The sequence below is a fragment of the Chlamydotis macqueenii genome, chromosome 8 (genome assembly GCF_036417535.1).
Source record: "Chlamydotis macqueenii isolate bChlMac1 chromosome 8, bChlMac1.mat, whole genome shotgun sequence".
Taxonomy (NCBI): domain Eukaryota; kingdom Metazoa; phylum Chordata; class Aves; order Otidiformes; family Otididae; genus Chlamydotis; species Chlamydotis macqueenii.
Genome location: NC_141563.1, coordinates 12678025 through 12705825, shown reverse-complemented (window position 1 = coordinate 12705825; position 27801 = coordinate 12678025). Strand labels below are relative to the sequence as shown.

The following is a 27801-nucleotide window of genomic DNA, read 5'->3' as shown; positions in this document are numbered from 1 at the left end:
ACAGCACGGTCATACAGAGGGCCTTTACTGCTCTTGGCTGCTTTCCTCAGCAGTTGCTGCAACTTCTCCTCTCTTCTCACACCTTCTTTCTCAGGCTGGGGAGCCACTGGAAGTAGCGACTGGAAGTGGCTAGGCGTGCAGCTGCCAACACTGTAGACAGCATGGTAGGAGGGACATACAGTTTCTGAGATGGCCTTTGGTCAGACAGCCCACTGGTACTGCACAGGCCACACGCAAGACTTCCGGGAAGGTCTCTGCTCTTCATTTTCTCTTCACCTGCATAAGGAGAGAGACAGAAAAGAAAGATGGTATCTACATTGGCAACTCTAAAAGCTCCAGTTTAGATTGAAATCCCTTTTGCCTGGACCTTACCACGACGTGGCAAGAGAACTTTCTACTGCCCACCTATTTGATGAGCCCGACATGGTATAATCCAAGAACCTCTCTCCCTCTCCTCCCAGTGTTCACCCCTGCTTTCCCCAGAGATGGGAAACCAGATGTGAACTGAGTAGCTCCTGTCTGGGGATGTGGGCCCCCACTTCAGACAGACAGCAGACAGTTCTGTTCCAAGGCACAAACAGGCACTGCTTTCAGCAAGTCACTTAATCTACATCGTAAATTGAGTAACTCTCACACGGGTGTTGCAAATTCTTTCATCATTTGGAAGATGAACACCCACACAGGGGACCTTATAAGGTTTAAAAAATGCTTTTTTCCCTTACAGCTGGGAGATTAAGAGACTCTCAGTATGAAATGAACACAGGCTAACATACGGAGTGGAGAAACAAACTTCTGCATGAAAGCAGTAGAAAGTCTAGAAAGCACAACAAAAATCAACAGAGAAACAACCCTTAATTCATTTGTTCCCATTAAACACTTAGAAATCCATTTTGCTGCACAAAGGTCAAACCAATGCATTATCCAGCCATTTATTATTGTCGCATCTCCATCCCACAGAAACACCAACATTTTCATCTGTTCTAGCAGAGAAGCAGCACCAGCCCTAGGATACCCAAAAGTGACTGCAAGACTCCTAGCACAGCAACAGACTGTGCTGCTTTCCACCGTGTTAACTTTTACTAACAAATCTGTTCGTACTGTTACGCTTGTCCAGCATAAACGGTATTGCCATAAGTAGAACAGAGGGATGCAGAGCTTCACGAAGTTGGGCCTTGTTGGAAAATCTTTCTATTTGATCAGGGTCATCTTGGCTCATTTCTGCTGGTTGCTTGGAGTAGATAAAGGAGGTGTGAAAGTCTTCCAATGACTTGAATAAGACAGCAGGCATTGAGGACTCTCCAAGAGAATGAGGTGTCTGCAAATGTATATAAAAAACTCAGGAGAGGGCGTGATTAGTGCACACTTGGTCCATTACCTGCCCTGATCTTTATTATCTCTCAAAGTCCACAAAGAACTAGAATGACAGCAACTGGAAAAAAAAATAAAACCTAGTTACTCACAACCTTGGCCAAAGGGAGGCTTTTCCTGCACAGCAAGCTGCAAAGAGTGACAGATTATTACAAGGTACAAATCACTGTGTCTTAGCAAAGAATTAACAGCTGGCTCCTCTCTCAGCAGCCCCACACAGAACGAATGACGGCAATGACAGAGGGAGTTTCTGCAAGGGAGTGGAAATTGAGTCAGAGGAAGTTTGTCTGCATTTTTTGCTTAAGAATACAAATTACACTTACATTCCAGAGATGATCACCCATGTCTCAGACACAGATATGGACTACAGTCAATGTTTCTACTTGTTAATTCAGCATGGAGGAGAAAAATAGTGGAATGACAGACAAGCAGCAATTCTCCTTGCCCAACCATAGATGCTCAAAAATGAGGTGCTTGCTCTCTAGGCTTTTTCTGTTGTCAAGGCAGCAGAAGAAAGGCGTCCATCTTCAGAAGGGCTGAATCACCATCCAGAGGTGCTTCACCCCTTTGTGAGAGTCTGTTCAGAGGATTATCCCAGAATAAAACAATTGTTTTTACACAAGCATATTTAAACAACTTAAGTTGTTCTCCACAAGGGGATCATGAGGCGCTCCTGAAGTGGCAAGAAGGGCTAGATGGTTGGGCAGCAGAAATTCTATGCTGACAGGATGCCAGGACAGAATAATTTGAACGACCGGCATGACTGGAGTCCAATTAACCAGCTACACTCAGCTTGATACCACTAGCCCACTAAAAACCTCTGCCTAACACACAGTAAAAAACCAGAGTGTTAGGACAAGAAAAAGAATAAGGTTAAAAGATTAATATTATCTCCTCTTGCCATCCACGCTATCCTTGCTGGGAGACAGGCAGTGTCACTGCCACTCCAGGGCAAAGCAGAAACAGACACGGTGCAAGAGTGGACACTAGAAATGCCTGTTAGCACTGGAAAAAGCTAGGATGGAAATAATTAAAAGAAAAAAAAAAAAAGAGGCTGTTTAGTTTACAGAAGTGGCAAATGAGACAGAATACCCTAGACAGGGTCCATTATTTACTCTTCCTCCTGATTCACACAACTACCACCACCACCACCATTGAAAATGAAAGCATGAGCACTGAAAACTGGAAAGGAGGGAATACCACTTTGGATGCTGCAAGCACCACAGAACGCTGTGGCCAATTGATGAGCACGAAAGGAAATCCTCTTGTCTGTCCTCACAACTAGCTGACTGGTGCATTTTTTTTCCCCCTTCATGTCTATAGGCAGAATTATTTTTTCATCCCATGATATTCCTCAATAGAAATTCTTGTAACTTCTTCTAAAGACTATAACAGAGATGATAGCAGGGACAGGAAGCATGCCCAGGACTTCTCTGATCCAGTTAGGAAATTGTTATGCTTTGAAACTCACATAATTTAATACTTGCAGGGGAGCATTTAAGTCAGCTCACAAGGACCCTATCACTCACTATCTACCCACTGGCCTCCCTCTCATCTCATTGTACATTCTCCCCACACTTGCTAGCAGAAGTTTTTTTCCCCTCATTCTCTCAGAGTCCGTTTTTGCAGCTTGCTCTCTCCATCCCTTTCAGGTAACATCTCCCAGAGCCACTAGTTCTTCCAGCTCTGCTCTGGTCTACCTGAGAGCCAACTTCCCCCCTCATCTTTCCAGAAAGTGTTTGGTCTCAGCCACTATCAACCTCCAGATGTGTAAGGAGCCGTAGTTATCCAAAACCTTGTAGGCACACTTCCATTTCCAGCTCTGTAATGCCTTCTGTGGCTCAACAAACCCTGAGTGATACAGGCTCCCCGCTGAGCCCAGAGCAAAAGGCGACACTGCAGGTCCTGTTAGACTCATAATTAACCTCTATATAAGAAGCAAAGTTGCAACACCAGCACCACAATGCCTCAAAGCACAGCCCAGAATGCAACCATCCCAAATCCACTCTCCTAACTCAGGAAGAGGCCTGTGTGATCCATTAGTAGCCCCACGATCACTCTCAATGATTTTCAGGACTATGAACGGATGGGAAAAAAAGAGTAGTGAAGAAGGGTCAGGTTTGATCTATAAAGTCCAGAAATGGTCAGTCTTGTTTCCACAATACCTTGACGTGCCAATGGAGCACTAGGGGACCATCAGTAATACCAGCAAAGAGGAAAACTTACAGCTCTGAGCCATGCTAACAGCCAGTCATTATTCCATTGCCACTTAAAAAAACCCAACACATTTCAAAGCAATCAAAGGGTTATTAAAATAATCTTAAAACAACAGAAATCCCTCCCAACAGCAATAGCTGAAAAAAAAATGCCCTTACCTTAACCACTGCCACAAGCTCTGTAGGAATTTCATTTGTACCCTCCTGTGCAAGTTCAGGGTCTTGGTCTGCTGTTCTTGGGACACTCACTTCATCCTGAAGTGGCTGCGCATCATCCCATGTCTCTTTCTTAGCAGGCAGGTGTCATTGCAAAGGAGATAGACAAAGCAAGAAAAGGTACAGCTAGCGTGCGTAGAAGAAAGTAAGATGCACTGCGGCAAATCTACTGAAGTACAGATTACAGAGCAATCAGAGGATACGACTCTTGAGAGATTAACCAAGAGACATGCAAAGGAGCTTCTCCGTTCTGCTCAGAAGTTTTAACACTGCTATCTGGAGAAGGTTGAGCTAGTTGAAAAGGACAGAAAGAACATGGAAGGACAGGAAATAATGTGAACAAGAAGCTAACTGTCACTTTACCTTCTTTCCTTCACAGTAAAACTTATCACTTGGAAAGCACAGTTTTATTCCAGCTATGTTTTCTGGTTACTGCTCATTGCCTTCTGAGAAATTTTACCATGGAGAACTGGGGCCTAACATAGCAGAGCTGATACACAGTGGCCAGTCATTTTGCACTTAAGGAGGGCGGGGGGGAAAAAAGCTGACAAGGCAAATCTAAGACTGGACAACGCAACGGGAGTTCCCCACTGGTTAAGAGGAGTTACCAGAAAATGCTAGCTGAGCCGTGACAAGTGTCATATTAGATACATTTCATTCCAGTTTAAAACTTTTTGAGCCATTTTGTAACTGTCATTGATGATCACGTTAGTGATGTACCACGGAAGAGAAGGAAACATTTTGGACAGTTAAACAGAGCAGCACAGAAGGAAATGTTTAAAGACTTACACTTAAAGAGAGATCTAGAGGACTGCAATTTCTGGAAAAGGATTTTGCTAAGAGCCTTGAAATCAGACATAATAAAGCCTGGATGTATTTACATTTCTCTAGTCTCCATATCACCAGCTATGTCTAACATTTACACAAATGGATCTTGCTACAGTTAACTGGTTAGGGTACTCTACAATTTTTTCCATTAATAATAAAAAAAACCAAAGCAAAACACAATAAACTCAGATTTGCAGTCTCTGTCACATTAATTTCCTCCAAATAAATACATTAAGATGCTGCCTTCTGTCCTTCAGTTCAGAGGATATATCAACAGTGCAAGGCCTTTAACATTCACGATACACAGCTTAAATAGAGTTTCTCTAGCACAGAAACGCAGCTGGCTAAAACAAAACCTAGGTAAAATGACTGCTTTACAAGTTTGTGACGGTTTAGCCCAAATTACCACACAGTTTCTCGCTCACTCTCCCCCTCCCCAGCGGGATGGGGGAGAGAATTGGGAAGGAAAGAAAACTCGTGGGTTGAGATGAAGACAATTTACTAAAATAACAAGGCAAAACTACAATAATAACAATATAAGGATATTAAAATATACAAAATGAACAATGTACGATTTCTCACCACCCGATGTCCCCATGACCCATACAGCCCGTCCCGAGCAGCTATCACGGAAACAAAACCGAGCAGCAGGCAAAGGAGCAAAAGGGAGCCAGCAAGGTAGAGGGAATGATGCCAGTACTCAAGGGAGGAGGATGGATGCCAGGAAGGCAGATACTCGCCCTGGCCAACCCCCACTTATATACTGAGCACGACATTTACGGCATGGAATGCTCTCTTTGGCCATTTTGGGTCAATTGTTCTGTCTGTCTTTCTCCCAGCTTCCTGCATCTGCAAATTAGCAAGTCTTGGAAAGCAGGACAGTGTCCTTGGTCTCATTCACCACAATTCATATAATGAGGTTGTTTTATCAACATTCTTCACACACAAAATCCAAAACACACCAGCTACTGAGAGGAAAATGAACTCTATCCCTGCCAAAACCAGGACAAAGTTACTAACATTACACTAGCTTTTACTCTTATCTCAGAGCAATGTCAGAAAAACAGCCCCGGAGCAGACCCACTGCTGAACAACTCAATAGTTGACATTTCCTTGAAAGATGCTTTGGCTCCTGTAACAAAATGCATAATGAAAACAGTATATCTTAAATAACACAGAAAAGTAGAGATAGTCACCTGTAGACAAGTTTTCCTGGTGTTTCTAACAGCGCTACATTAGACTGCACTTAAGACTTGGGTTTTACTCCCTGCTTAACCCCCCTGTTCATCAGTTTCTCCACCTGTTAAACAGCAAAGGGCTGCTCTTTTTAACGTGTTCTGAAATCAAAAGCATAAAGCAGTATCCAGATCTGGATATCATTCACCTTTAGAATTATCTTTTTAATAAAACTGTAATTGTATACAACCTTACCCCCTGCAACAGTCAGGACTGCAAACCGCTTCCTTTCAGATTAAGTTTAGAACGAGCAAGACCCTTAATGCAAATAATACGCTGCTAGTTCTTCTGCTCTTTTCCCAGATTTATATGAGTTCTCAAGAGTCCATTCACTCTCTAATGGAAAAATTATGGTGCATATGGTTACAGAAATCACTGAGCACACACGCTCCCTGAAATCTGCAAAGGAATCAGAGGACAAACATCTGGGGATGTATTTATGGTCCACGTGTAATTTTTTTTTTATATTGTGGTCCTGCTTGCTTTTTACAAAAGCAAAAAACCAACTCCACGGGACTAAAGCAATATATGTGTACTGAGCCCTGGAGCTGATTTCATTGAACGAGAGCTATGCCACAGCCAAACTCCCACCTGGTCACGTTGTTCATCCTCATCTGGCTTTGAGGTTGCTGTTTCACTATCTGCATCTAGAGATTCCTGCTGCAAGCAAAGGTCTGGCTTCACCAGTTCAGCATTCTCTTGCTTTCCACTGGGCTGAACATACAAGGCTGAAGGATTCAGTTCCATGAATCCCTAGGAACAAATAATAATAAAAAAATAATAAAAAAAACCCCCATGTTGTAGCTGCCACAAAGAATAAAAAGGATTCAGCAAATTTCTAATAGGTTTTATGAAGAAGCACACCACCCACAAATTAGCTTCAAATTCTTGCACAAATTGTCTTACTATGAAAATCAACTCCGCTCCCTCCAGCAACAAAATTACTCAGCAATGCTCCCCTCCCCTCAAAATTGGACATACTCATGCAAAAAATACCATTATAGGCTCTAATCCTGCCAAAACATGCATTGTGCATCTATTGAACAAAACAACAAATACGAGCACGCCTGGCAGTAAAGCCTGACTTTCTGCTGAGATATAATATCATGATGGTACCTTTCTAAGAGTTTTCATATCCACACAGTTCTTAACAAAATTGAGCTGAGACATTCAGATAATGACACAGATGGGCCTAAATCATAAATGCTCTCTGCACTGGCTTACAACTTGAATGTCTGTCCAAGGCATAACGTGCAATCATCTACCATGGTTACGCTGTCCAACACTGTACATTTCACTGACAAAGTAAGAGACTTTTTAAACCAAAACTATTTCTATAATTCAGTTTATTAATGGCATAACCAATCTTCAATGCCTAGCACAGAGAAGGCCAAAATAATTTATTTAACTATTGTGTTCCTCCTTTAACTGCCCCTGCCACTATGTAGCCCTAATTTAAGTCAGACAAAATCTAATCAACTTGCTGTCATTGTTGGGATGAATCAGGGGCCTCAACTTATGACTAACAAAACCTGCTGGAATTAAGAACAGGTAGTGAAGTAATTAACACATCTCCTAACAACCTCTCAATTCCATCTCAGTTTAGCCCTATGCTCAGAACATCTATAGATGTTTTACTTTTCTGTGTTATTTATATAAGATGTGTGTCAGTTCCAGATGAGTCTGTAATACTAACAAGCTAGTCAACTTAAAAAAAAAAAAAATCGAAATCTTCTAAGCCACTGTTGGAAGACAGGATGAAAATAATTTGTTCTACCAAACCAGAACATCTCTGTTGTATTACCAGATTCCACCTTAAGCAAGCGCTCACCAGAGTTAGACACTGTGGGATGCAGCCACAAAATAGTAAGTTACAGGAAAGCAGGGAATACCAGTTTTGCTCTCCACAAACCTACTTGCTTCAAGCTAAAGATCTTCCCATTATTGGCACCCAACCAATCCCTTGCCCCTCCTTTCAGCAGCACACGCCTCCCTCCTGACCTGGGAAGGAACATTCTCTCCACAGACATCAGCATATCCCTCATCCCCCAAGACACAATGGAAGTAGACATCCTTCTCCGTGGACGTGTCACACAGGAAGAGATGCAAAATGCCATTCACGTATTCATCCACGATGCCCACAAGTAGCTTGGAGCCACACAGTTGCTTGAAAAGGAGAGTTGCTGCATTGGACCACGTACCCTGAAGAAGAAACAAGAATGTAAAGTTACTATAAACACACAAACCCCCACTACCTGAGACTTTCCCTTATGGGCACTTGTCAAAAAGGCAATTAAGTTAGGTCAGGCTAGGGACAAATACAGGAAAGTCAGGCAGACAAGCTTTCCAGCACTGAACTAAATCAAACCACCCCAAAGCCTGCAATGCTGGTTACACTGGGAATGCCCTTTCACCCTAAATACCTACTTCCAAACATGGTTTGATAGCATTTATCAGTGATATTATCACAATTGCTTAAAATAGTTTTAGTTCCGTTTTTTTCAGAATTCCAGGAATCATGCGCGTATAAACATTAAAGTGTCTGAAGTTTTTAAGAAGTTGCTAAGCCTCCCTGCGATGAAAACTGTGATTCTTTAATCCTCAAAAAAAAAAAAAAAAAAGAGGAAAAATCTTTTTAAACATAATGTCTTTAAAACACAGAAGAAGCAACTCTGCTGACATTCAGAGATTGTATTTCTCAGGCTTTTTTGAACAAGAGTTTTCCCAGCACAGAGGAACTTTCTTATGACCACTATACTTCTTTGGCTATGCTGACTGCATCAGACCAACTCCCTTAAAGCTCCATCACAGAAGAAATTTTTAAAAGAGAGGGCTGGAGCTACCAAGGCTTCAGAAGAACCCTGGAAGACTATCAGGGAAAGAAACGAGTTGGCTCATTTGCTTAACAGTAGCTATCTGTTTCTGCAACAAGAATATTCATAAGGAAAATAGACAGTAGAAGGGTGGTCACTTCCAGAGACAGACATAACCATACTCTGCTGAACATAACGGCAGCAATTCTGCTGTAAACATCAATGGGAGCTGAATTAATCCAGACATTTGTCCTTATCAGGAGAAAAAAGGCAACCTGTACTTGATAGCTCTCATACATATGTCAATAAACAAGACTGCATGTGAACACATACCTCCACGGGTTTTACCCATGCCAAGGAACACGGGATGGCCTGAGCAGGGAGCTTCAAGTAGCACCACCTATAATACAAAACAAAGCCATCACCATTACAGCAAAACCAGGCAGAAGACCAGAACATCCCCCCTCTTTCGGGTTTTAAAGTCAGCTTCGGAATAGAGAGGCACATATTGGATTTTGCACTTATGAATAAAACCCAACAGTAGCTTTGGAAAACACTCCATCTCCACAGAATGGGTGTGTCAGAAATGGCAGTAACAGCTACTCCCTTACACCTTTCCTTGCCCAAGCATCTTTCCATCACAATCCCCTATGATTACAAAGTTACGGACAGAGGACAACGACTTTTGAACCAACAAATGACAACGGTCAGGCATGAACAGAGGCAAATGACAGGGGAAAAGCAAATATGCAAAAAAGTACTGAATTGCAGAGGAGAATGAGTACCTCTGACACTGCAAACGCACCCCAGTTGGACTGATGTTCGTTCAGGAGGATGTTTACATCCGTTCATGGAACCCAGGAAAGGAAGGTTAGGGAGCCTGCCCCAAAAGACAGAAAGTGGCAAAAGGAAAGACTGAGGAATTAAGGCAGAAACAGGAAAGGATTTAGACCAAAGTCACTGTGAAGGAGTGATGGACAGGATTACTAGGCAAAGGGCCCGGAGTGATCAGCAAAACAGGCCTTAATGTAACCTCAAGCATTCACATGTAAGCAAGGAAGTGCCTGCAAGGCAACGTTACGGAATAAAAACCCGGATGCTTTCTAGGAAATCTGTATGCTGGGATGTCTTTCTGAAGAAAGACAGGCCAGTCAGCCTAACCCTGATCCCTGGACAGGCGATGGAAGAAGTAATCCTGGGAACCATTCCCGAGCACATGAAGGACAAGGTGATTGGGAGTAGTCAGCATGGATTCACCAACTTGACAGCCTCCTGTGACGGAATTAGTGGCCTGGTAGGTGAGGGGAGAGCAGTGGGTATTGTTTAACTTGACTTTTGTCAGGCTTTTGACTCTGTGTCCGGCAAGGTCCTCATAGAGAAGCTAATGAAGGATGGACTGGATGAGCAGACAGTGAGGTAGACTGAGAACCGGCTGAAGGACCAGGCCCAGGGAGTGGTGACTAGTGGTACAAAATCTCATTGGAGGCCAGGAACTAGCAGTGTACCCCAGAGGTCAATACTAGGTTCAATATCATTCAACATCTTCATGAACAATCTGGATGATGAGAGTCAGCCCTCAGCATGTCTGCTGATGATACAAACCTGGGAGGAGTGGCTGATACACCAGAAGGTCATGCTGCCATTCAGAGGGACCTTGACAGGACAGAGAAACTGGCAGACAGGAACCTCACAAAGTTAAAAAAAACCTGCACTTGAGGAGGAACAACACTATACACCAGTACATGTTGAGGTCTGATGGGCTGGAAAGCAGCATTTTTACTATGAGGGTGACCAAGCACTGGAACAGGTTGCCCAGAGAGGTCATGGAGTCTCCATCCTGGGACACATTAAAAAACTGTCTTGACAGAGTCCTAAGCTCTAGATGGCCCTGCTTGGACAGGATGACCTGCAGAGGTTTCTTCCAACCTCAACCACCCACATGAAATTTACTTACTTAAGGAATCTCAGACAGGATTTTCGGACAGTCTCGAGGTTTCCATAATCTGGGTAGAACACTTCTACTTCATGGTCATTGATCACACGGTGGATGATAACGCGGTACCACCATTTTGAGACCGTTACACAGCAAAGCTGTCCAGGCTGTACTGAAGACTCAGGCATGACATAGCGATCAGAAACAAGTTTATTTGCATAGCAGTGTCTGCAAAAGAACATAATGAAAAAACGTGCTGGGCAGAACGCAGGAGATTAACAAAGAGAAATATACAAGGCTTCAGAAGAATCGCCATTTCTCAAAGTCCCCATGACAGGAATTTTCAGGAGTTGTTTCAATAGATGCTTTACATCCCTGTTCTGCTACACTTAAACTGAAGTGACAGTAAAAAATGCAACCCCAAACTCAACATTTGAATTATGTTCTTGGAGTCCAACAAAAAGTTAATTAATGGGGATTAAGCAGAGGCTAAATACCATCATTCTAGTAATTAATTTTTAACATTACCTTGATGTTAGTGCTTCTTATGAACCAGGTTCTGGAGTACTGGCTCATATTCGCAGTATCTGTATCACACTTTACATGTGCCCCACAGACATCAAGCATTTACTTTGGCACACAATTAACAGCAATTGTAGCATTGTCATGGTGGAACAGAATACCAAACGCACAATGTAACTGACACAAACAAAGCCACTGATGGAGTTTGGCTTTCAAATATAGATATGACAAAGGTCCATTACCTGTTGCTTTTTGGCAAGCTTTGGAGATGGAAGTAAAAGCCTTAATAGAGCACATCAGCAACAGTAGTACAAACAATAGAGAGGTGCAAAGGAACCCTGAAGTTCCTTTCCAAAACCCTTCCAGGCTTTTAAAGCTTAGGACTGTCTAGGACACAACCAAACAACCGTGAATTGCTATTAACCATACTTTTTGATTGCAAGTTAAGATGAATGGGTAACCATTATGAGTACATGTTTCAGTACAGCACTGGCATCTCTGTATCAAGTAATGAAGCCAGCAGTGACCACAGCTAACAGCTGGGTGCCTTGTTTCCCAGCACAAACACACACACACACAATGGGTAGTAGTACTGAATCAGCATAGCGTGTTCGCACCTCATCTCAATCATCATATCCTGCAGTTTATCAGACGTTTCCCTGCTGCAGACGTGTATGTAGAACTGGCTAGGAGAGACGATGAATTCCACAAAGACTCCCACCAAGCACCTTATCTCCAGTGGCGGTAAACTGCAAAGGCTTCTGTCCTGAACAGCATCTGGGGGGATCTCTGGAGTCATTATCAACTTGGCTAGTAGGGACAGGTCCAAATCTTGAGGCTACAAAGGGATAAGAGGAAGGTGGCACTCAAGATGTCTTGTCATGCACTGAACACACATGACTGGCCTTTCCATGAAGATAAAAAAAAAAAGTAATTCTGCTCTCCTGAGGATCTATGAATTACTGAATATCTGAGATTCCCATAAATTTTTCAAACTTGGATTAAAACTTTCCCTGTGACAGAAGCATTCATTTTCACACTCTCTTTCTTCCTTTCTTTTTTCTTCCCTCCAGCATAAAGAGGAGTGCAATAAAAATACCTTGCCCATATTCCTGGAAGGAATAAAGGAGAGGAATTAAAGTCATGTTACATATTTAGACAAAAAGTATTGAATGGCTACTGCTAAAAAAGCAGAACAAAAAAACCCACACCAGAAAAACCAAGCTAAACACAACCCACCTGTTTGTTGGATTTTACACAGAAGATGCTACTTCTGTGCTTCATGTACTGAACCAGCAAAACTCTTACCTGAAAATGATTCAAAAGCGACAGAAGGCACAAATCCATCTCACTTTCACACTAGAGCTATTTCCCCAAGGATAAAAACAAACAAAACCTACAAATTCTGTTATTTTCTCACTCTAGACAAATTTGTACATGACTGAGTTGTTCGCACAGCTTACAATTTTGTGTTATTCTTTAACTGCTGAAAACATCATTTCACTTGAACTAGTGCTGATGGGAACCTTAATCATAGATCAGCTACTCCCACTGCCTCAAAAGCTTTCTTTCATGTCAATGAACAGCACTCCTCCAACGATCAAAAGTCTAAATTATTTCAATTTTACTCATCATGAATATGCTACAAGTTACCACTGCATTATACATCAGTCAATGTATGGGAAATTTGTCTTCCAGCATATGCTCTGTTGCTTATCTGCCTAAATTAAACTCCAAACAATGGGGTGGGGTTTTACAATACTGGCTCTTTTAACCATTTTTTTAAAGAAGCAGATGAGAGCCTCTCCTTCTGCAGACTGAGCAAAGCCTAATGCCCTTAAATTTTTTTTTTCCGAGTTAAAAATTTTGACTAAAACATGGAGTTAAACAGTGAGTTACCATTTTTGAGTTAAAGAGCAACTGAGGGAATTCTTGCCTGAGCAGCAGCATCATCTCTAAAAAGCCCTTACCTGGTATGGATTTCCTCTAAAAAGCCCTTACCTGGTATGGATTTCCTCTAAAAAGCCCTTACCTGGTATGGATTTCCTCTAAAAAGCCCTTACCTGGTATGGATTTCCTCTAAAAGTGCCCTGGAACAGAGGCATTTCTAAATGACAGTTTTGCTCTGAGAATACTCTTCACATCAGACTGTTACGGACACACACGATCTTTGCCATCTAGCTCACATATTGGTAGGGACAATAGATATTTCTGCGAAAGACGTCAACTATGCATACTTAAAAACACGTTTACAAAAAAGCAACAAAAATATAAGATAAATCAACACTGTAAAACTAGGCTTACAAGAAATACGACTTGCAAGATAGACTAACTCCTTCTGGAGTCAAGCTGGACTGGCAGCTGCCAAGTGCTGTGTGAATGACACTTCACCTTCTGCTCAGTGGCGAGAAAAAGCTGCTGAGAGCAGCAGCCCTATATATTTTACCCTTCTCAGGGCCAAGGGGATTGATTCAGCCCTCATCCCTCATTTGTCCCTTACAACACTTCCACTGTTAGCGTCTCCTGACTGGGTACTTGGATACCTTGCAGCAGGGCAGGGATCGGGTCGCATCTTTCCCCTCTACCTCACAGCATCCTGATGAACAAGTATGCGTTGCATACCCAAACTAATACATTTCAACCTGCTTTCTTCCTTTTTAGGGCATTTTAAAAACAAAATTGCAAACTTGGTGTTTCACGACAAACGCTAGTTGTACAAACATCTTCCAAGACTCATCCTGCCAGGATCTTTAAACAGGTTCACTTTGTGATGCACAAGAACAAGATGCGAGACTACCCGGACCATATTCCCCCTTTTTTACCCTTCCCACAAGCAGACTTTGAATTCTAGGGGAACTCCCCCTGGACTGCACCACAACAAACTAAAATTTCTTTAAAAGATCAGAACAGCCTGCCAAAAATCTCTAAAGGGTATGTTTTATGAAGTGCCGTGCAACATCCAACTCACAGTCCCAAACTTCCCAGTTCATTAGTACACAAAACACTAAAGTCTGGGAGAATTCCTGAGACCCCTTCTCTGCCTATGTGCTTCAACTGTACAGCTGCATACAGCCACAAGACAAGCTTGGTAGAGGAAATAACACTCAGTAGGAGGATTATCCTGAGAAAAGGAAGGCCTAAAGATGCTCAAAAGAAAGAAAAAAAAAAAAAAGATAAAAATCCAGGGGACACTAACAAATTCTCCTAATCAAGTTTGGCAGTTCAGAGCCTCTGTATTGTTCTTCTCCATCCCTTTCTAAAAATAAATTGCTAAGCAAAACCAAACAAAACCCCAAAGCAAGCAAACAAACAAACAAACAGAAAAATATGAAAATTTTCAAAGTCCAACCAAAGAGCAGAATGGAGACCACAGGAATCAAGGTCTCTGAGGACCACTCCTGAGCTCTGTCACATAGCTGCTTGACCAGCCCTGCCTACTGCAGCAGGGCAAATTCCACACAGCTAGTATCAGAACAAAGTTATTGAAGTCAAATTACAAGTAAGTACAGCAAAAGGTATCACCACTATTATCAGCGACCAAGACGATGCTCAAGTGACCTTGGAGGATGTGTAATGTAGCTCTCAAGACCAGAAAGAGAAAAGAAAAAGACCTAGTTTGGATGGCATATGAAGCTATATACCAGATCAGTATGAGTCTGGTCACCTCTAGACTCATCTAAAGCAGGTAAAAAAAATTTTGGAAGCAGCAGTGCATCAACAATACAAACTCAACAGAAACAAAAACAGTAATAAGATTATAACCTCCTGGATTAAGACATTAAGAAAGCTACAGATTGCTCATCCAGCCACGTACCTGTTTGAGGCCATCACCCAAATCTACTGCTTGTGTTTCCACTGGCTCTGACTTCTCTTCTGCTGTCAGGTGAAAGCTCTCTGTCTCACAGCTGGGTTCCAAAGGAGGCATCTCAACCGCAGGTGCTGCTGTAAAGACAGTTTTTGGCTGTTGTTCCTTATTTACATATTAAGCAGAAAGAGAAGACATCTGAAAAAGGCAGTATGAAAGTACTGGTGCTGTTTTCCTCATCTCGAGGCATTCACAACCACCAGTCATGAGGATTCACTTGAGAGGCATCTTTCACTGTATTAATTTAAAAAAAACCAAAACCCAAAAAAACCCTAATTTGCTCCTGTTATTATGTTAAGGGTTAAATCAATTGCTAGAATGATGCTAAAATGAATTTTCCCCAGAAAGGTTAAGAATCTGGCAGGAACTGTATGTGATTTTCTGCCTTCTCTTGTAGCTTAAACGGGAATGCTGAGGACATCTGCAGTCTCTTCTGTTTTCTTTTGTGGAACATTGTAGCTTTGCCTTTCAGACGAGTGCTAATGCTTTTTTCAGTCTCAAAAAGCACATCAGAAAGGCTTTACCAGCCTGTGGAAGAGATGTCCAGGAGATCCTTCTAGTTTCATTATCTATTGCCTGGAATGACTAGACATTCCAGTCCTACACACACTGTATGGGCTAAACATCCCTTCTCTCACCTCACACCAAAGAACGATCAGAACCTATAGAAAACTTCCAGTTAAGCGCTCTGCTACCAAGAAAACTCCCTTGTGATAGCTGCTTCTGCAGCACCCCACAGCACTTTCTGTGCTAAAACCTACAGGAATTGGGACAACTATAGTAACTAGAAATGCAACAACATCTGCTTATTGCTTGGCCACAATGCTTGTGAGAACTCTGTGCTTTCAGTTAAATAACAAACCATCTCACCCGGCGGCATCTCCTCCCGCACCTCACCCAGCAGCATCTCCTCCTTCTTTATCTCACTTGCCAGGTACCTCTTCAGGATCAGCAAGGAACCTGCTTTTGTCTGCTCAACAGCAATGATATCAGACACGCTTCTGAGGACTTCAAACATGGAGAAAAATCCATATTGAGTGTACTGGAATACTCGTCCAAAGCGCCTGAAGAAGGCCTTATCAAAGTCCAAGAGCAGAAGCGGAGAGGAACTCAGCAGATCCTGCAGCTCAGCCTTCACTGTTGCTGGCAGGACGGGAGCTCTGCCCCTCCAAGGGAAACTCTGTGGCTTCTTAGAGAGAGAAACAGCATCTGGCTTTGCAACAGCACTCTTCTGTGTCCTAACACTTCTCTGTCTGGCAACCAGTTTGGCAAGGTCTTTGGTGGTCTCATCTGCAATGGCTACAACAGAAAGAAATAAACTATTAGATTACCAAAACAGGAAGCAAAAAAAAGCTCTACACACACAAAGTTCCTCTTCTTTCCTTTTTTTCCTCTTTTCTCCACTCTTTTCAGAAGCAGGTGTCTCCTTCAAAAGCAATCACACTAAATTGTGGCTGATTTCCAGCAGGTCAACCGCTTTTCCTCTCTGCTTGCTAATTGGACCAAACTATTTTTAACAAGCAACAACCAATCTGCACCCTCATCCCTACAAATCCAGATTCAGGTAGGAAGGTGGGTCAAATTCTTGGATGCATGATCACAACAGGAAACCCAGCTGCTGTGAGCTTTGTTGGGAAAACAGTAAAGGTCTCCTTGCTCTCCTCAGCCAGAATCACAGTAAACCCACACTATGGAGCACCCACCCATCCAGGCAAGGTCTCCCCGGACAGCAGCACGGGTCTTTTCTATGCTTTTAAACAACTTCTTTCTTGTCTTACTGTAGCACTCAAAAAAAACTCCAAACCATCACTTCAGCCTTCCCAATCCACGATTTGCACCTACAAAGCTGTTTCCATAGCTCTTCTCCAAAGAAAAGGAAAATGAAAAAGGTTCTTTGATACAGACTAAATTTCCCATTGGATCAGGCAGAGAAACACTTACAGCTTCTCCTGAGAAGCCCCATCATTTGTTTTGCCTCCTGCTGTAGCCTGCATTTTCAGAAAAAGTTAAGCTTACCAATCCTAGCGTACTCACAAGAAACGTTACTGCAGTTTCTAAACCAAGTGCAGAACGCAAAATGTACAAAAAAACCCGGAAGCATGCATGATTTTTCAGGAAGAGTGTAAAAGCATTAAAAGGGAGATAAAAATGCAGAAAGAAACATCAAAGACAAGAAACTAAACAGAGCTATATATGAAAAAGAGTAACAGAAGTGTGAGCTCTGAGAATTCATCTTGTACATCCCTGTTTTGAAGTATCACTTCATATCCATATGTGGTTCTAAGCAACTTCTCTACCTGCAAGGAAACAAAATCTCACCTTTGAGGATTGAAGTGCCTTTCTCATAAGGACAGACTCTGACAACTTCAGGCATATTTGCCACCAGCTCCAAGGTGGATTGGAAGCCCAGGTCATGTAGAGGGAGACGTTTGCCAACCATGGCCATGTACTCCTTCTCCAGCTGTGCTGGGGTTAAGCCCTCTTTGGCAGCCAGCAGCAGTGATCTCACCTCCTTCTTCAGCATCTCCATAAGCTGCATCTGCTTCGACATGTCTGCACTAAAGGGGAGACAAAAGCGAGCAGAAAACTCTTACCAGGGCTGCTCAAATATAGACAAATGACTTCCTACCACTTAGCAGCTGAAAGCTGGTGGAGTGCAGGGCAGCAAGCCAGGTTCACCAACAGCCACTACCTACCAATCCCCATTTTTCCCTGCCTGCACCTCTGGAGCTGCTGCCCTTCGGCACCTGCCATTCCAGCTAAGATCATGGAATGAGTTTGGGTTGGAAGGGACCTTTAAAGGTCATCTAGTCCAACGCCCCCTGCAAGGAGCAGGGACATCTCCAACCAGATCAGGTTGCTCACAGCCCCATTCAACCTGGCCTTGAATGTTTCCAGGGATGGGGCATCCACCACCTCTCTGGGCAACCCGGGCCAGTGTTGTACCACCCTCATGGTAAAAAATTTCTTCCTTATACCCAGTCTGAATCTACCTCCTTCTAGTTTAAAACCATTACTCCTTGTCCTACCACAACAGGCCCTGCCAGAGAGTTTCTCCTCATCTTTCTTATCAGCCCCCTGTAGGTACTGGAAGGCTGCTGTAAGGTCTCCCCAGAGCCTTCTCTTCTCCAGGCTGAACAGCCCCAACTCTTTCAGCCTGTCCCCACAGGAGAGGTGCTCCAGCCCTCTGATAATCTTCGTGCCCTCCTCTGGACCCTCTCCAACAGGTCCACATCCTTCTGATGTTGGGATCATGGCTCCTCCTGCATTCGCTGCCTGTCCCCATGGGACCACACCCCCTACAAGCATTGCATCCCCCCAGTTTAGTACACCCCTAAACTCCTGCCCCGAGGACTGCCCTCGACAAACCCTGCCACTCCACAGTGATCCCTGCACCCTGACACTGCTGCCTGAGGACTCTGCCCACCCCATGGGCTCACTGCCCCTCACAGAGACCCCTGTGCCCCTAAACCCAGGTCTGGAGACTCCCCTTTCTGCTCTATAGGGTCACCGCCGCCTAAAGAGATCCCGGTGCCCCTAAACCACACGCCGAGGACCCCCCTCACACAAGCCACTACGCGTACCCACCCCGCCATCGCGCCGCCCCGCTCATAAACGCCCCCACCCTTTCTGCGCCTGCGCGCTCCTTTTCCCGCTCTTCCGGGGCGCGAGGGCGGGGCGGTCCGGTCCGCACCCCCCAGTCCCCCGTTGTAGCGGGGCCCTTAAGGGCGCCGCCGCGCGAGCAGGGGGGGAGGCGGCGGCCGCGGTTCCCCTCAGCGCCCTGCCCGCACCGCCCCCCCCCCCCCCCCCGCGCTGAGGCGACCGGTGGCCGGGCCGGCAGCCGTGGGGCCCAGGCGGAGCAGCTGCCCCTGCCTTCTCCTGAGTAAAAACGTTAGGGGTGTTCCCGTTGTGACAGGAAAAGTCAGCACATTGCAAAAGCGTCACAGACAAAAAAAAAAAAATGGACCAGCTCCTTTAAGGTGAGAATATTTAAACCCAAACGCGGATATCTTATATTTTTTAGTCTCATCCGAGAGGAAAATCCCCAGCAGAGACGCTGAGTGGCTTTCCCAAGGTAAACTGGGTTGCAATGGCCGTTTCCCTAAGGGTTCACAGACATTTGAGAAACCTGCTCGACAGTGTGGTTGATTTCCACGCAGGGACAGGTGTCAGCGTGACAAGGGAGGCCGAGACTGCAGATTTTGGGGCAGCAAATGTTGCAAATCCACCAGCACATACTCTCAAATCATCTCCCCGGTCCCAAGGGAGTAGCCAAAAAACTCCCATGGGCACAGAGGAGTCGGGACCCACTGGTGGAATTAGACATCAGGGAAAACCAGAAAGTTACAGGTTTGTAGGTGTTAAATATCCCATGGTGCTTTTGACATGAAATCAACGAGTCTGTGCCACCTGACCAAACCAGACCTGAGCCACCATTTACTGCTGCTGCCTAAAACACCGCCTGCCCTTTCAGCTGGACTCCATCTCTCCCTGCCCCACGCTGGCCAAGTGATAAACAAAGTCAAAAAGGTCTTTGGAGCACTTCCAAAGTAAATACAGACACTGTATGAATTTATTAATTACACCCCATCTCTGCCGAACTTTTCTCCTACGCTGCTAGCCCTCTCCATCTGTTGCTTCCCTGGTGACCTGCTGACGAGGCACCCAGCACGACGGAGCAGAGAAAGCAGGGAGCTGCTGCTCCTGCCCTCCCTGCCCGCAATATCCTGACTCCGGGCAGGCCACAAGTCTCCAATAAAACAGGAATCTGTGAAAAAGCAAGAGCAGCACCTCCCTGGCCAGCTTCCTGGCTGCCTCCAGCTGCTCCTCCACACCAGACACCAGGCATCCCTGAGCTCAGCACTGCTCCCTTGAGAGGGAAGTCACCACTTTATGTTCCAGCCTTGTCTTGCTGCGGTATTATTTCTAGCCAGGTGCTGGTTTCTTTAATAGTTAGTGACTTTAAAACTCTTTAAGAGTGTTTCTTGCAGAGGTTTCTGCAGCTGTCACCACAGGCTGCAAGGCACGAAAAGAAAAAGCTCATACGTTTGCTCTGTCACGATCCTGCTGTGGAAAACTAGGGAGGCATTTAGGCACAAACTCCTTTGGCAATTTAGAAGACAGATTTAACAGCTCTAATCCTGCAACGGCCTCCATGCTTTTCATCCACTCAGCGAAGTTCATGACTCAACTGGGACCAGCTAATTTCCCTCCCTGCTAACATAGGAGGTGACCCTAGAGAAAGGGAGTTTGCTGCAGGCATCCCACCACTGTGCCAGACAAAGGGTTTCTAGAGAGCAGACCAGTGTGAGATGCTACTCACCCAGTCATTCCCTGCAACACCCTCTCCAAACACTCCTGAGTTAAGCCACTGGTCTCACTAGGGAAGGTTTTTCACCCTGGTGCTTATTGTTCTGGGCCACTCTTGCCATTTGAGGTGTTCAGAGCCACATGCCTGAGTCACTTTTAGGTTGCTTTTCAGCAGCTTTGCAGAAACCATCTACTAAAAATCATTTGAGTGCTTTTGATTGTGTTTTATTTCCAAAGGCAGGAAAATAGAAACAGAATGTTGTCCTGGAGTCCACCCTATCCAGGTCTAACCTTCCTTCCCATCTCCACAGCAGTGTGCAAATGAGAGCAGAGCAGCTGGGAAACAGCTTGCTTACTTCACTGTCCATTATGTTTGACAAGCCTGTGATAAACTTGAAACAGGCCTCCTTCATCTGACACCTCCCCTTCTCTCCTCCCCTGCCTAGTTTTCTTGTCTGCAGCAATAAATTCAAGCACAAATTCATCCTACTCCCAGAGCGAGCTGCATGCTCCTTGGCACAAATGAAGATGGATAAGAGGTCTCGGAGTTCTTCCAGGGAGTCTCATAGGAGACGCAGAGAGTCCCCAGCTACCCAGAGCAAACGAGAGAAGAGGGAGAGCAGCAAAGAAGCCAGCAAAGGAAGGGGAGACATAAAGCAGGAGAAAGCAAAGGACATCAAGAGCACTGCAGGGACTGACGGTAGGGTGCACACATCCACGGTGGTGGACGTGGATGATGTGATATCTGATGAAGAAATGGAGGCAATGGCGTTGCTGGACAGCGAGCAGCAAGAGGAAGGTATGGCTTATGCAAGGGAAGGGGCTGGAAAGCTATGGGCTCTCTGACCCTGCATGGGTCACAGCATGACTCTGCTCTCTGAATGATGAGCGTCATCACACCCACCTTGCACAGACATGTGGTTATCCTCAGGACAGGTTCTGGGAGACTGTAGCCAGCTTCTGCAGTCAGTACTGCAGGCTGATCAGCACTGTCTAGCAAAGCAATGAACTTTGCAACAAGCAGTTACATCCCCAGCATCTTTTGTGCTTCAGCTCACTGCTCCCCAGTTCTCTTCATGCTCTACTCTCTTCCTTTTCTTGCTTGCCCTTCTTTAGGTGGATGGAGTTACCCTTAATGCCAGTTCACAGCCTGAAGAACTGCAATGCAGGGAAGAACCGTGCTTGAGGTGCGCAGTTGTAGCTCCCATTCTGGATAACCGTCAAGAGCAGCTCCTCTCCAGGCAGATTTCCTAGCCTGCCCTGACTGGAGGGAGCATTGCGAGTCTTTTGGCGGGATGTGTATTACAGGACCCAGCGCCTTTGCTGCCCTAGAGTGACACAAAGGTTCAGACTTGCTTCTGTGTCTCTGGGAACTAATTTTTCACAAGTACCTCTTTCTGCCTCAAGTACAGGAGTCCCAGCTAGTGAGCGGTGCTGTGGAGCTAGAGTGATCATGCAGATTCTTGGGATCCGAACCTCCCTCAGGACCTGGTGGCTCTGCAGAAAGCTCCAAAAGCAAAAAGGCAGGGATGGAAGGGCTAGAAGGGATTCAAAACAGGAGGAATGCTAACTTCACTGCTGAAAAACATGGTCTACCCTGTGGGTCTAAGCATACCCAGAAATAATCTATCTATTTGCATGCCATACCTGCAGATTTCCCCTCAGGCAGGAGCACAACAAAGGGCAGCCAGAGCAAGATTACCAACACTCACTTTGGGGAGATGTAGAAGGTAATACTCATCTGGGGCTGATCACCTCAGTCAAGCTCAACAGTGCTCCCTGTAAAGCACAGTGAGATTTCAGCAGCACCACTGGCTTGGTCTCACTGCATTAGGGGGCTGGGATGCAACTAAAATTCTGTTCCAAAAGGACCTGAGGATCCTCTGATAGAGAAGGGTACTTCAGCCTTTGCAATTCGAAAGCTCCCTCTTATTTAAAATCTTTCTCTTTGCCATTAGCTTATCTTTCCAGGTAAGCTTCTGGGATCCCAGCTCAGCTGACAAGTTGCCATTCCAAGGCTTTCAATACTGCTTGGAAGCCACAGGTCTTCAAGCTCAAGGCTGCTCTCTAGTCAAGGTGCTATGGAGAAGCATGGCTCGATTTCTGCCAGTAAAGTGGAGACAAAACCTGTCAGTCCATCTTGGCAGCTCCTGGCCACCTGGGCCAGGGAGTATTCTTTAACACAGCTCCATAGAGAGCCAAATGGTTCACATACACCGGGTCTAGGCACTGAAGTTGATCTGTGCAGGCACTTGTCAGGCCATTAGTATTTTGGGAGCAGTCCTCTGCTAACTGTCATGTTGAATTTCTCTCTAGGTGTAAAGTCTCCGGGTCTGGGCATCTGTGAGTGGCTTCTGACAATCTTGTCTTTCCTGTTCATCATAATGACCTTCCCCATTTCTGTCTGGTTCTGCATGAAGGTGAGAATCGTCATGGGACCTCTCTAGATTTAGTGTTTGGTGTCTGATGTGGATGTAACTCACTGGTTCAGCATATGTTGGACATGAGCATGAAGCTTTTTTTGTCTAAGGCCCTATGTACACTTCTTCAACTCATTATTAATTTTAACTTATCCTTTATCATATGTTGCTGCAACAGGGGGCTGCACAGGGATCCAACCATCACCTATCAAATTCTCCTGCTGCAATATCAGCAGGCAGGGGCTTAGGTTTCTCTTTTTTTAAAACACAAATTGCAGGTCTGTTCACTTTCAAACAAACTTCTGCCTGCTCAGCCCGGAGATGGCTGCGTTGCAGCAGCAGGGTAAATAGGTTTTTAATTAAAAATTTTAAGAGAGATTGATCTCTCAATTAGCAGCAGATTTTCCCTCTTCCTCCCCTTTCCTCAGATTCATAACATGGCTAAAGGTAGGCATATTTTGACTCCCGCTGCTCGGGAAGTTTCATGTGCATCTTGTTCCCAACAAGAGGGTCAGTATTATGGCTCCGATCTTACACGTGCGAGCACACACACATGGTTCCCTTGGAGGCAAACAACCAATGTGGAAATTTTAGCTCAGGATGTTCAAGTTTGACCTGGCTACAAGGAAGCAAAATTCTAGTCTCATCCTGGGAAAAGCTGAGCAGTTCTAACATGGGGTGCTCTTCCAAATTTTGGGCTGTCTTGTGGCTGCTCCTACACTGCTCACACACAAGGCCAGCCAGCAGTTCCAGGCAGGTTCTCTGCTTGGGTAAAGGAACTCAGTGACAGGTGACTTCACTAGCTCAACTCTTGCTGAAATCCTCCCTTTGCAGGGCTTTCCCAGAACAGACATCCTCCCTAATGGTGAGGCCCCTTTCCCCAGTCCTACACACTCCTCTCCAGCCTGGCTTTTGTTTCCTTCTGCAGGTAGTGCGGGAATATGAAAGAGCCATCGTTTTCCGACTTGGGCATCTCCTTCCTGGCAGAGCCAGAGGGCCTGGTAAGGTGATTGCTGAGCACCCATCAGCCATGTCACTCCTCTTTTTCATTCTCTACCAAAGTTCACATGCTGGTGTCCTCCAAGCAGACACAGCCAGATGGAAGATGGGATGTCTTTGCTCGCTTCTTCTTAGGGCCAGTAGCTTCTAATGGCTTTTCCCATCACAGAAGCAGCCTCAAAGTTTGAGCCTGTGTATTGCTGTTCCTTTGTAGGTCTACATGCCAAATCCTCCCCTGTTCTCCAGAGCAGGAGAGGCAATTTCTGTGGTTCTGATGGTCATCAGCTGCCTTTCTCTTCTTCCCATAGGCCTTTTCTTTTTCCTTCCCTGTCTGGACACATATCACAAGGTAGACCTCCGCCTCAAAACCCTAGAGATCCCTTCCCATCAGGTATGGCTGACACTCCCTCTCTGCATTAATTTTTGGATCTCTTTAACATTACACCTTATGCTTCCAGTCCTCATGTCTGCATAGAAAAGTTTGAAAAACATCTCAAAGTAACCCTAACACCTCAGAAAATTGAAGGCAAAAAATTCACCATTGTGAATTTTCTTCTTTTTTTAAAACTACTGCTTTTAATCCCATTCAATTTGACATGCTTTAGTGATAACATACACCAAGAGGGAGTGGCTGAGCCAAATATACTGGATAGGGTTTTTTTACCCACCACACTGAGGAGTGCACGCAGCAAGGACAGGAGATCAAACTAAGATACTGCTCCTGTATAAACCTGGGAGGAAGAAAGGTCTGAACCCTTTCTCTAACCCTTGAACATGCAACCTCCCTAGCCACAGCCGCTCTTCTCCTTTTGGGACATGCTGTCTGTGCTTCTGCCTTGCCAGTGGTACTGTCCTTGTCTGGCAGCACATGCAGGCTCACCCTCATGGTGTACAGCAAATGCTTCTGGAGATGCAATAACCGAGCACACACCTCAGGACACAGCCTATGCTCTCAGAACAGGAATGGAGCAGGCAGCAATGGGCAGGGAAACACAGTGCAGGATGCCAACCTGCTCACAGTCCCTAACTCAGCAGCCGTACTGAGCAGACAGACACAAAGATGCTGCTCAGGGAACTGAAATCCAGAGGTTATATAGTTTACCCAAGGTCAGTCAATAGCAGAGGCAGAAGCTACAAAGACTTAACCATCCAGCTAGTCATCATCATTCCCTTAATTGTGTGCTTGTCTGTGCTTTAGAGCTGTCAGAACCAGCTCCATCTCCCCTAATGTCTTCTGATTAGGTGGTGACCAAAGACATGGTTACCTTGGAGATAGATGCTGTCTGCTACTACCGGTTGGAGAATGCCTCTCTTCTCCTCACCACCCTGACCAGCATCTCCAGTGCCATCCAGCTGCTGGTGCAGACCACCACGAAGCGCCTCCTAGCACATCGAGCCTTCTCTGAACTTCTCTTGGAGAGGAAAAGCATCAGCCAGGAGATAAAGGTGCTTGCACAGTGGGGAGACAGCAGAGCAAGGGGTGAACTGAGGCTCCACAAAGAAGTTCGGGTGATCAGTCCCTCAAAATCACAGACACTGGTTTGCAGAAGGGTAGAATAAAAACATATGTCTCCTTCACAGAAAAAAGGGAGATTTTTCTTCTGTTTGTTTTTGACTGGGATCACTTTAGGGGAAGGATATACAGTGTGAGGCCCACAGGTGGCCATGGTGTGTAGCAGATAGTATGGTGTGAGGGGCATGGAGGAACCACTTAGACCGGCTTCGTCAGTGCTTTGTGGTATCCTATCTTCACTACTTACCCCAGAGAGGAGATTCTTACAATAAATGTATCCTGCAGCCTGAGTGAGCTGCCATAAACCTGGCATACATGGTATCTCCAGCAGCAGTTCTCTGTGGTCATGACACATGTACTTGATGACGCTAGTCAGGAACTGAATGTTTGCTATGGAACTGATTTGGTTCCACACTTGAACCAGTATGGACTAGTTAAATTGTGCTAAACCCCTGTGGCAAACACAAATTGGAAGTAAAGTGAGGGAAGTAATTTTATTTCTGAGGGGCCTCACACAATAGCAGACAAAAACTAATAAATCTTCCTTACAGTCCTGCAGTTAACTGCCTTGAATTAATGTCCTTGCACTGTCTTACTCCCTGTAAGGGGCCTAGGCCAGGGCTGGTGTTCTCTCCATGTTCTAAAAATATTATTGCTCTTCACAGGTGGCTTTGGATGCGGTCACAGGCTGCTGGGGGATCAAAGTGGAAAGAACAGAAATGTAGGTAGGAAATGCTGGTAGGGGGAGCTTTCCTGGCCCCTTTGCAAGTACCTGTCCTGCCCTGCTCACTGCTGCCTGCTCCTCTTCCCACTTTGCCTCTGGCTCTCTCTCTGCAGCTATTCTACATTGGGTAGAGCCTCACCCCTCGCCTTCCTGTTTTTGCTGCCCCTTTCAGCCTCTGCCTCATGTAAAACCTCCACGTGCAAAGACTGTGCTTGCTCCTGCACTGACAGCCAGGGTGGGATCCGTAGTTGGGATCTCATCACCTTTTCACCACTGCTATGGGCAGAGTTTGCACCCAATTCTGATAGCCCAAGAGGCACAGCAGGCACCAAACCCTCTGTGCCCTACTTGAGATCAAAGCACTGGTAGGGATGGGCTCGTCACTCAGAAGCCCATGCAGAAAGGCGGGACATGCTTATCACATAGAGGGCCATGGAAGACAGTGCCAAGCAGTGAATGAGTAAATCTGTGAAATGAAGGAAATTCCTGTGCCTGTCTCGAGAGCAGTCTCCTGGTGGATTATCTGGTCTCTCACAAAAAGTGAGCTTAGATGTAAGCCTCAGAGGTACAGAGAGAAGAGGTCTCTGCTGCCTAGTGATCATGCAAGACTTGTCATTAGAAAACCAGGCTGGAAAAGAAGGATGGGAATGGAGGTAGAAGGCTAAATTGGGACACTCAAAGAAGGACAGCCAGGGAGCAAAGAATATGAATTAACCGCTCTGCAGAGACTGACTGATAAGCCCATTCCAAGCCTCAGATAGACCATCCAGTACTGCCAGGAGAGCCTAGAACCCAGCTAATCACTGTCTCTTCCTACCACAGCAACAACGTGCAGCTGCCTGCTGAAGTCCGGCAGTCCCTGGCTGTGGAAGCGGAGGCCCAGAGACAGGCAAAAGTGCGGGTATGCCAATTCTGAATACCTCCCATCTCCTTCCAAAGCATTCCTTCTTCCTTTCCCTCTCCTGGTTTGAGGTCCCTAGGACATGCCACACTAAGGTAGAGCTCTGGGATGAAATATCTCCTTTAACTCCTATTTAAGAGCTGTGTCTAGCAAGGGGAGCTGCAGCAAGAGTCTGGGCCACCTCAGTGGAGTCCCAGATCTGGTACCTGGGCCAACTGTGAGCCCCAGTGGATCTAGTAAAAATCAGTTAGACACAAGCTCCAAAATTTTCAGGAGCATCAAGAAGTCTAGTACACATAATGATCTTCAGAGAGCAGGAATGTTATAATCACACTGGCCTTGGGAGTTTCATGGTGGCAACCTCCCTCTGTAATGACAAGTCCATGCCCTCTTACTCCCAGCCTCACAGAAACCTTCTTTATTCCCCTGCTTGGTAGGTGATCGCTGCTGAGGGGGAAAAAGCTGCTTCTGAGTCCCTGCGGAAGGCAGCCGAGATCCTGTCCAGTGCCCCTGCTGCTGCTCAGCTCCGTTACCTCCATGCACTGCACTCCCTTACTACAGAGAAACCTGCTGCTTTCATCTTGCCCTTGCCTTTGGATGCCATGAACTTGGTCTCTCCAGCTACCCACAGTCCTCCAGCAGCGAGCAGCCTCCTGACAGACACCCGAAACCCAGAAAACCCAAAAGACAAGAAGGACTCACCCATGCTCTAATAGCTGTCCCAGAAATGGTTGCCACACTGCCCCTGGTCAGTCCTGCTCAGAGAGGAGGAAGAAGGCAGCCCACCAGCAGGTCCTGATCTGGAGGCAAGAGGGAATGGAGCCCAGGCCTGTAATATAAAGTGGATTGTGCATGGAAGAAGCCTCTTGCTTGTTTTGGAAAGGGAAAAATAAGGACCAGGGCTGGCACGTGTGTGAGCAGGGGCTTGAGGGAAGAG

At 45.4% G+C, this 27801-nt stretch overlaps 3 protein-coding genes across 6 annotated transcripts in view; 2 read left to right on the top strand and 1 right to left on the bottom strand.

Moving 5' to 3' along the window:
* The window catches only part of TOR1AIP2 (torsin 1A interacting protein 2), a 187571-nt gene that overhangs the window by 62188 nt on the left and 97582 nt on the right, over positions 1–27801 (top strand). The window lies entirely within an intron of this gene.
* TDRD5 (tudor domain containing 5) lies at positions 46–17548 on the bottom strand. Of its 2 annotated transcripts, none has more exons than XM_086753768.1 (11): positions 17317–17548; positions 15860–16296; positions 14947–15102; positions 11750–11970; positions 10632–10838; positions 9011–9077; positions 7866–8066; positions 6437–6617; positions 3744–3886; positions 1099–1315; positions 46–276 (listed from the first exon to the last, which is right to left on the bottom strand). In XM_086753768.1, exons 1-11 carry the CDS (start codon positions 17546–17548, stop codon positions 77–79), a joined length of 2262 nt encoding a protein of 753 aa, XP_086609894.1. In that variant the 3' UTR covers positions 46–76. The 2 variants fall into 2 exon arrangements, with proteins under 2 accessions (XP_086609894.1, XP_086609895.1); XM_086753769.1 differs by having other exon boundaries at positions 14947–15074; positions 15868–16296.
* NPHS2 (NPHS2 stomatin family member, podocin) lies at positions 20830–27577 on the top strand. The gene is made up of 8 exons (XM_010127776.1): positions 20830–21106; positions 22624–22727; positions 23656–23728; positions 24035–24117; positions 24969–25172; positions 25905–25960; positions 26786–26864; positions 27302–27577. Exons 1-8 carry the CDS (start codon positions 20830–20832, stop codon positions 27575–27577), a joined length of 1152 nt encoding a protein of 383 aa, XP_010126078.1.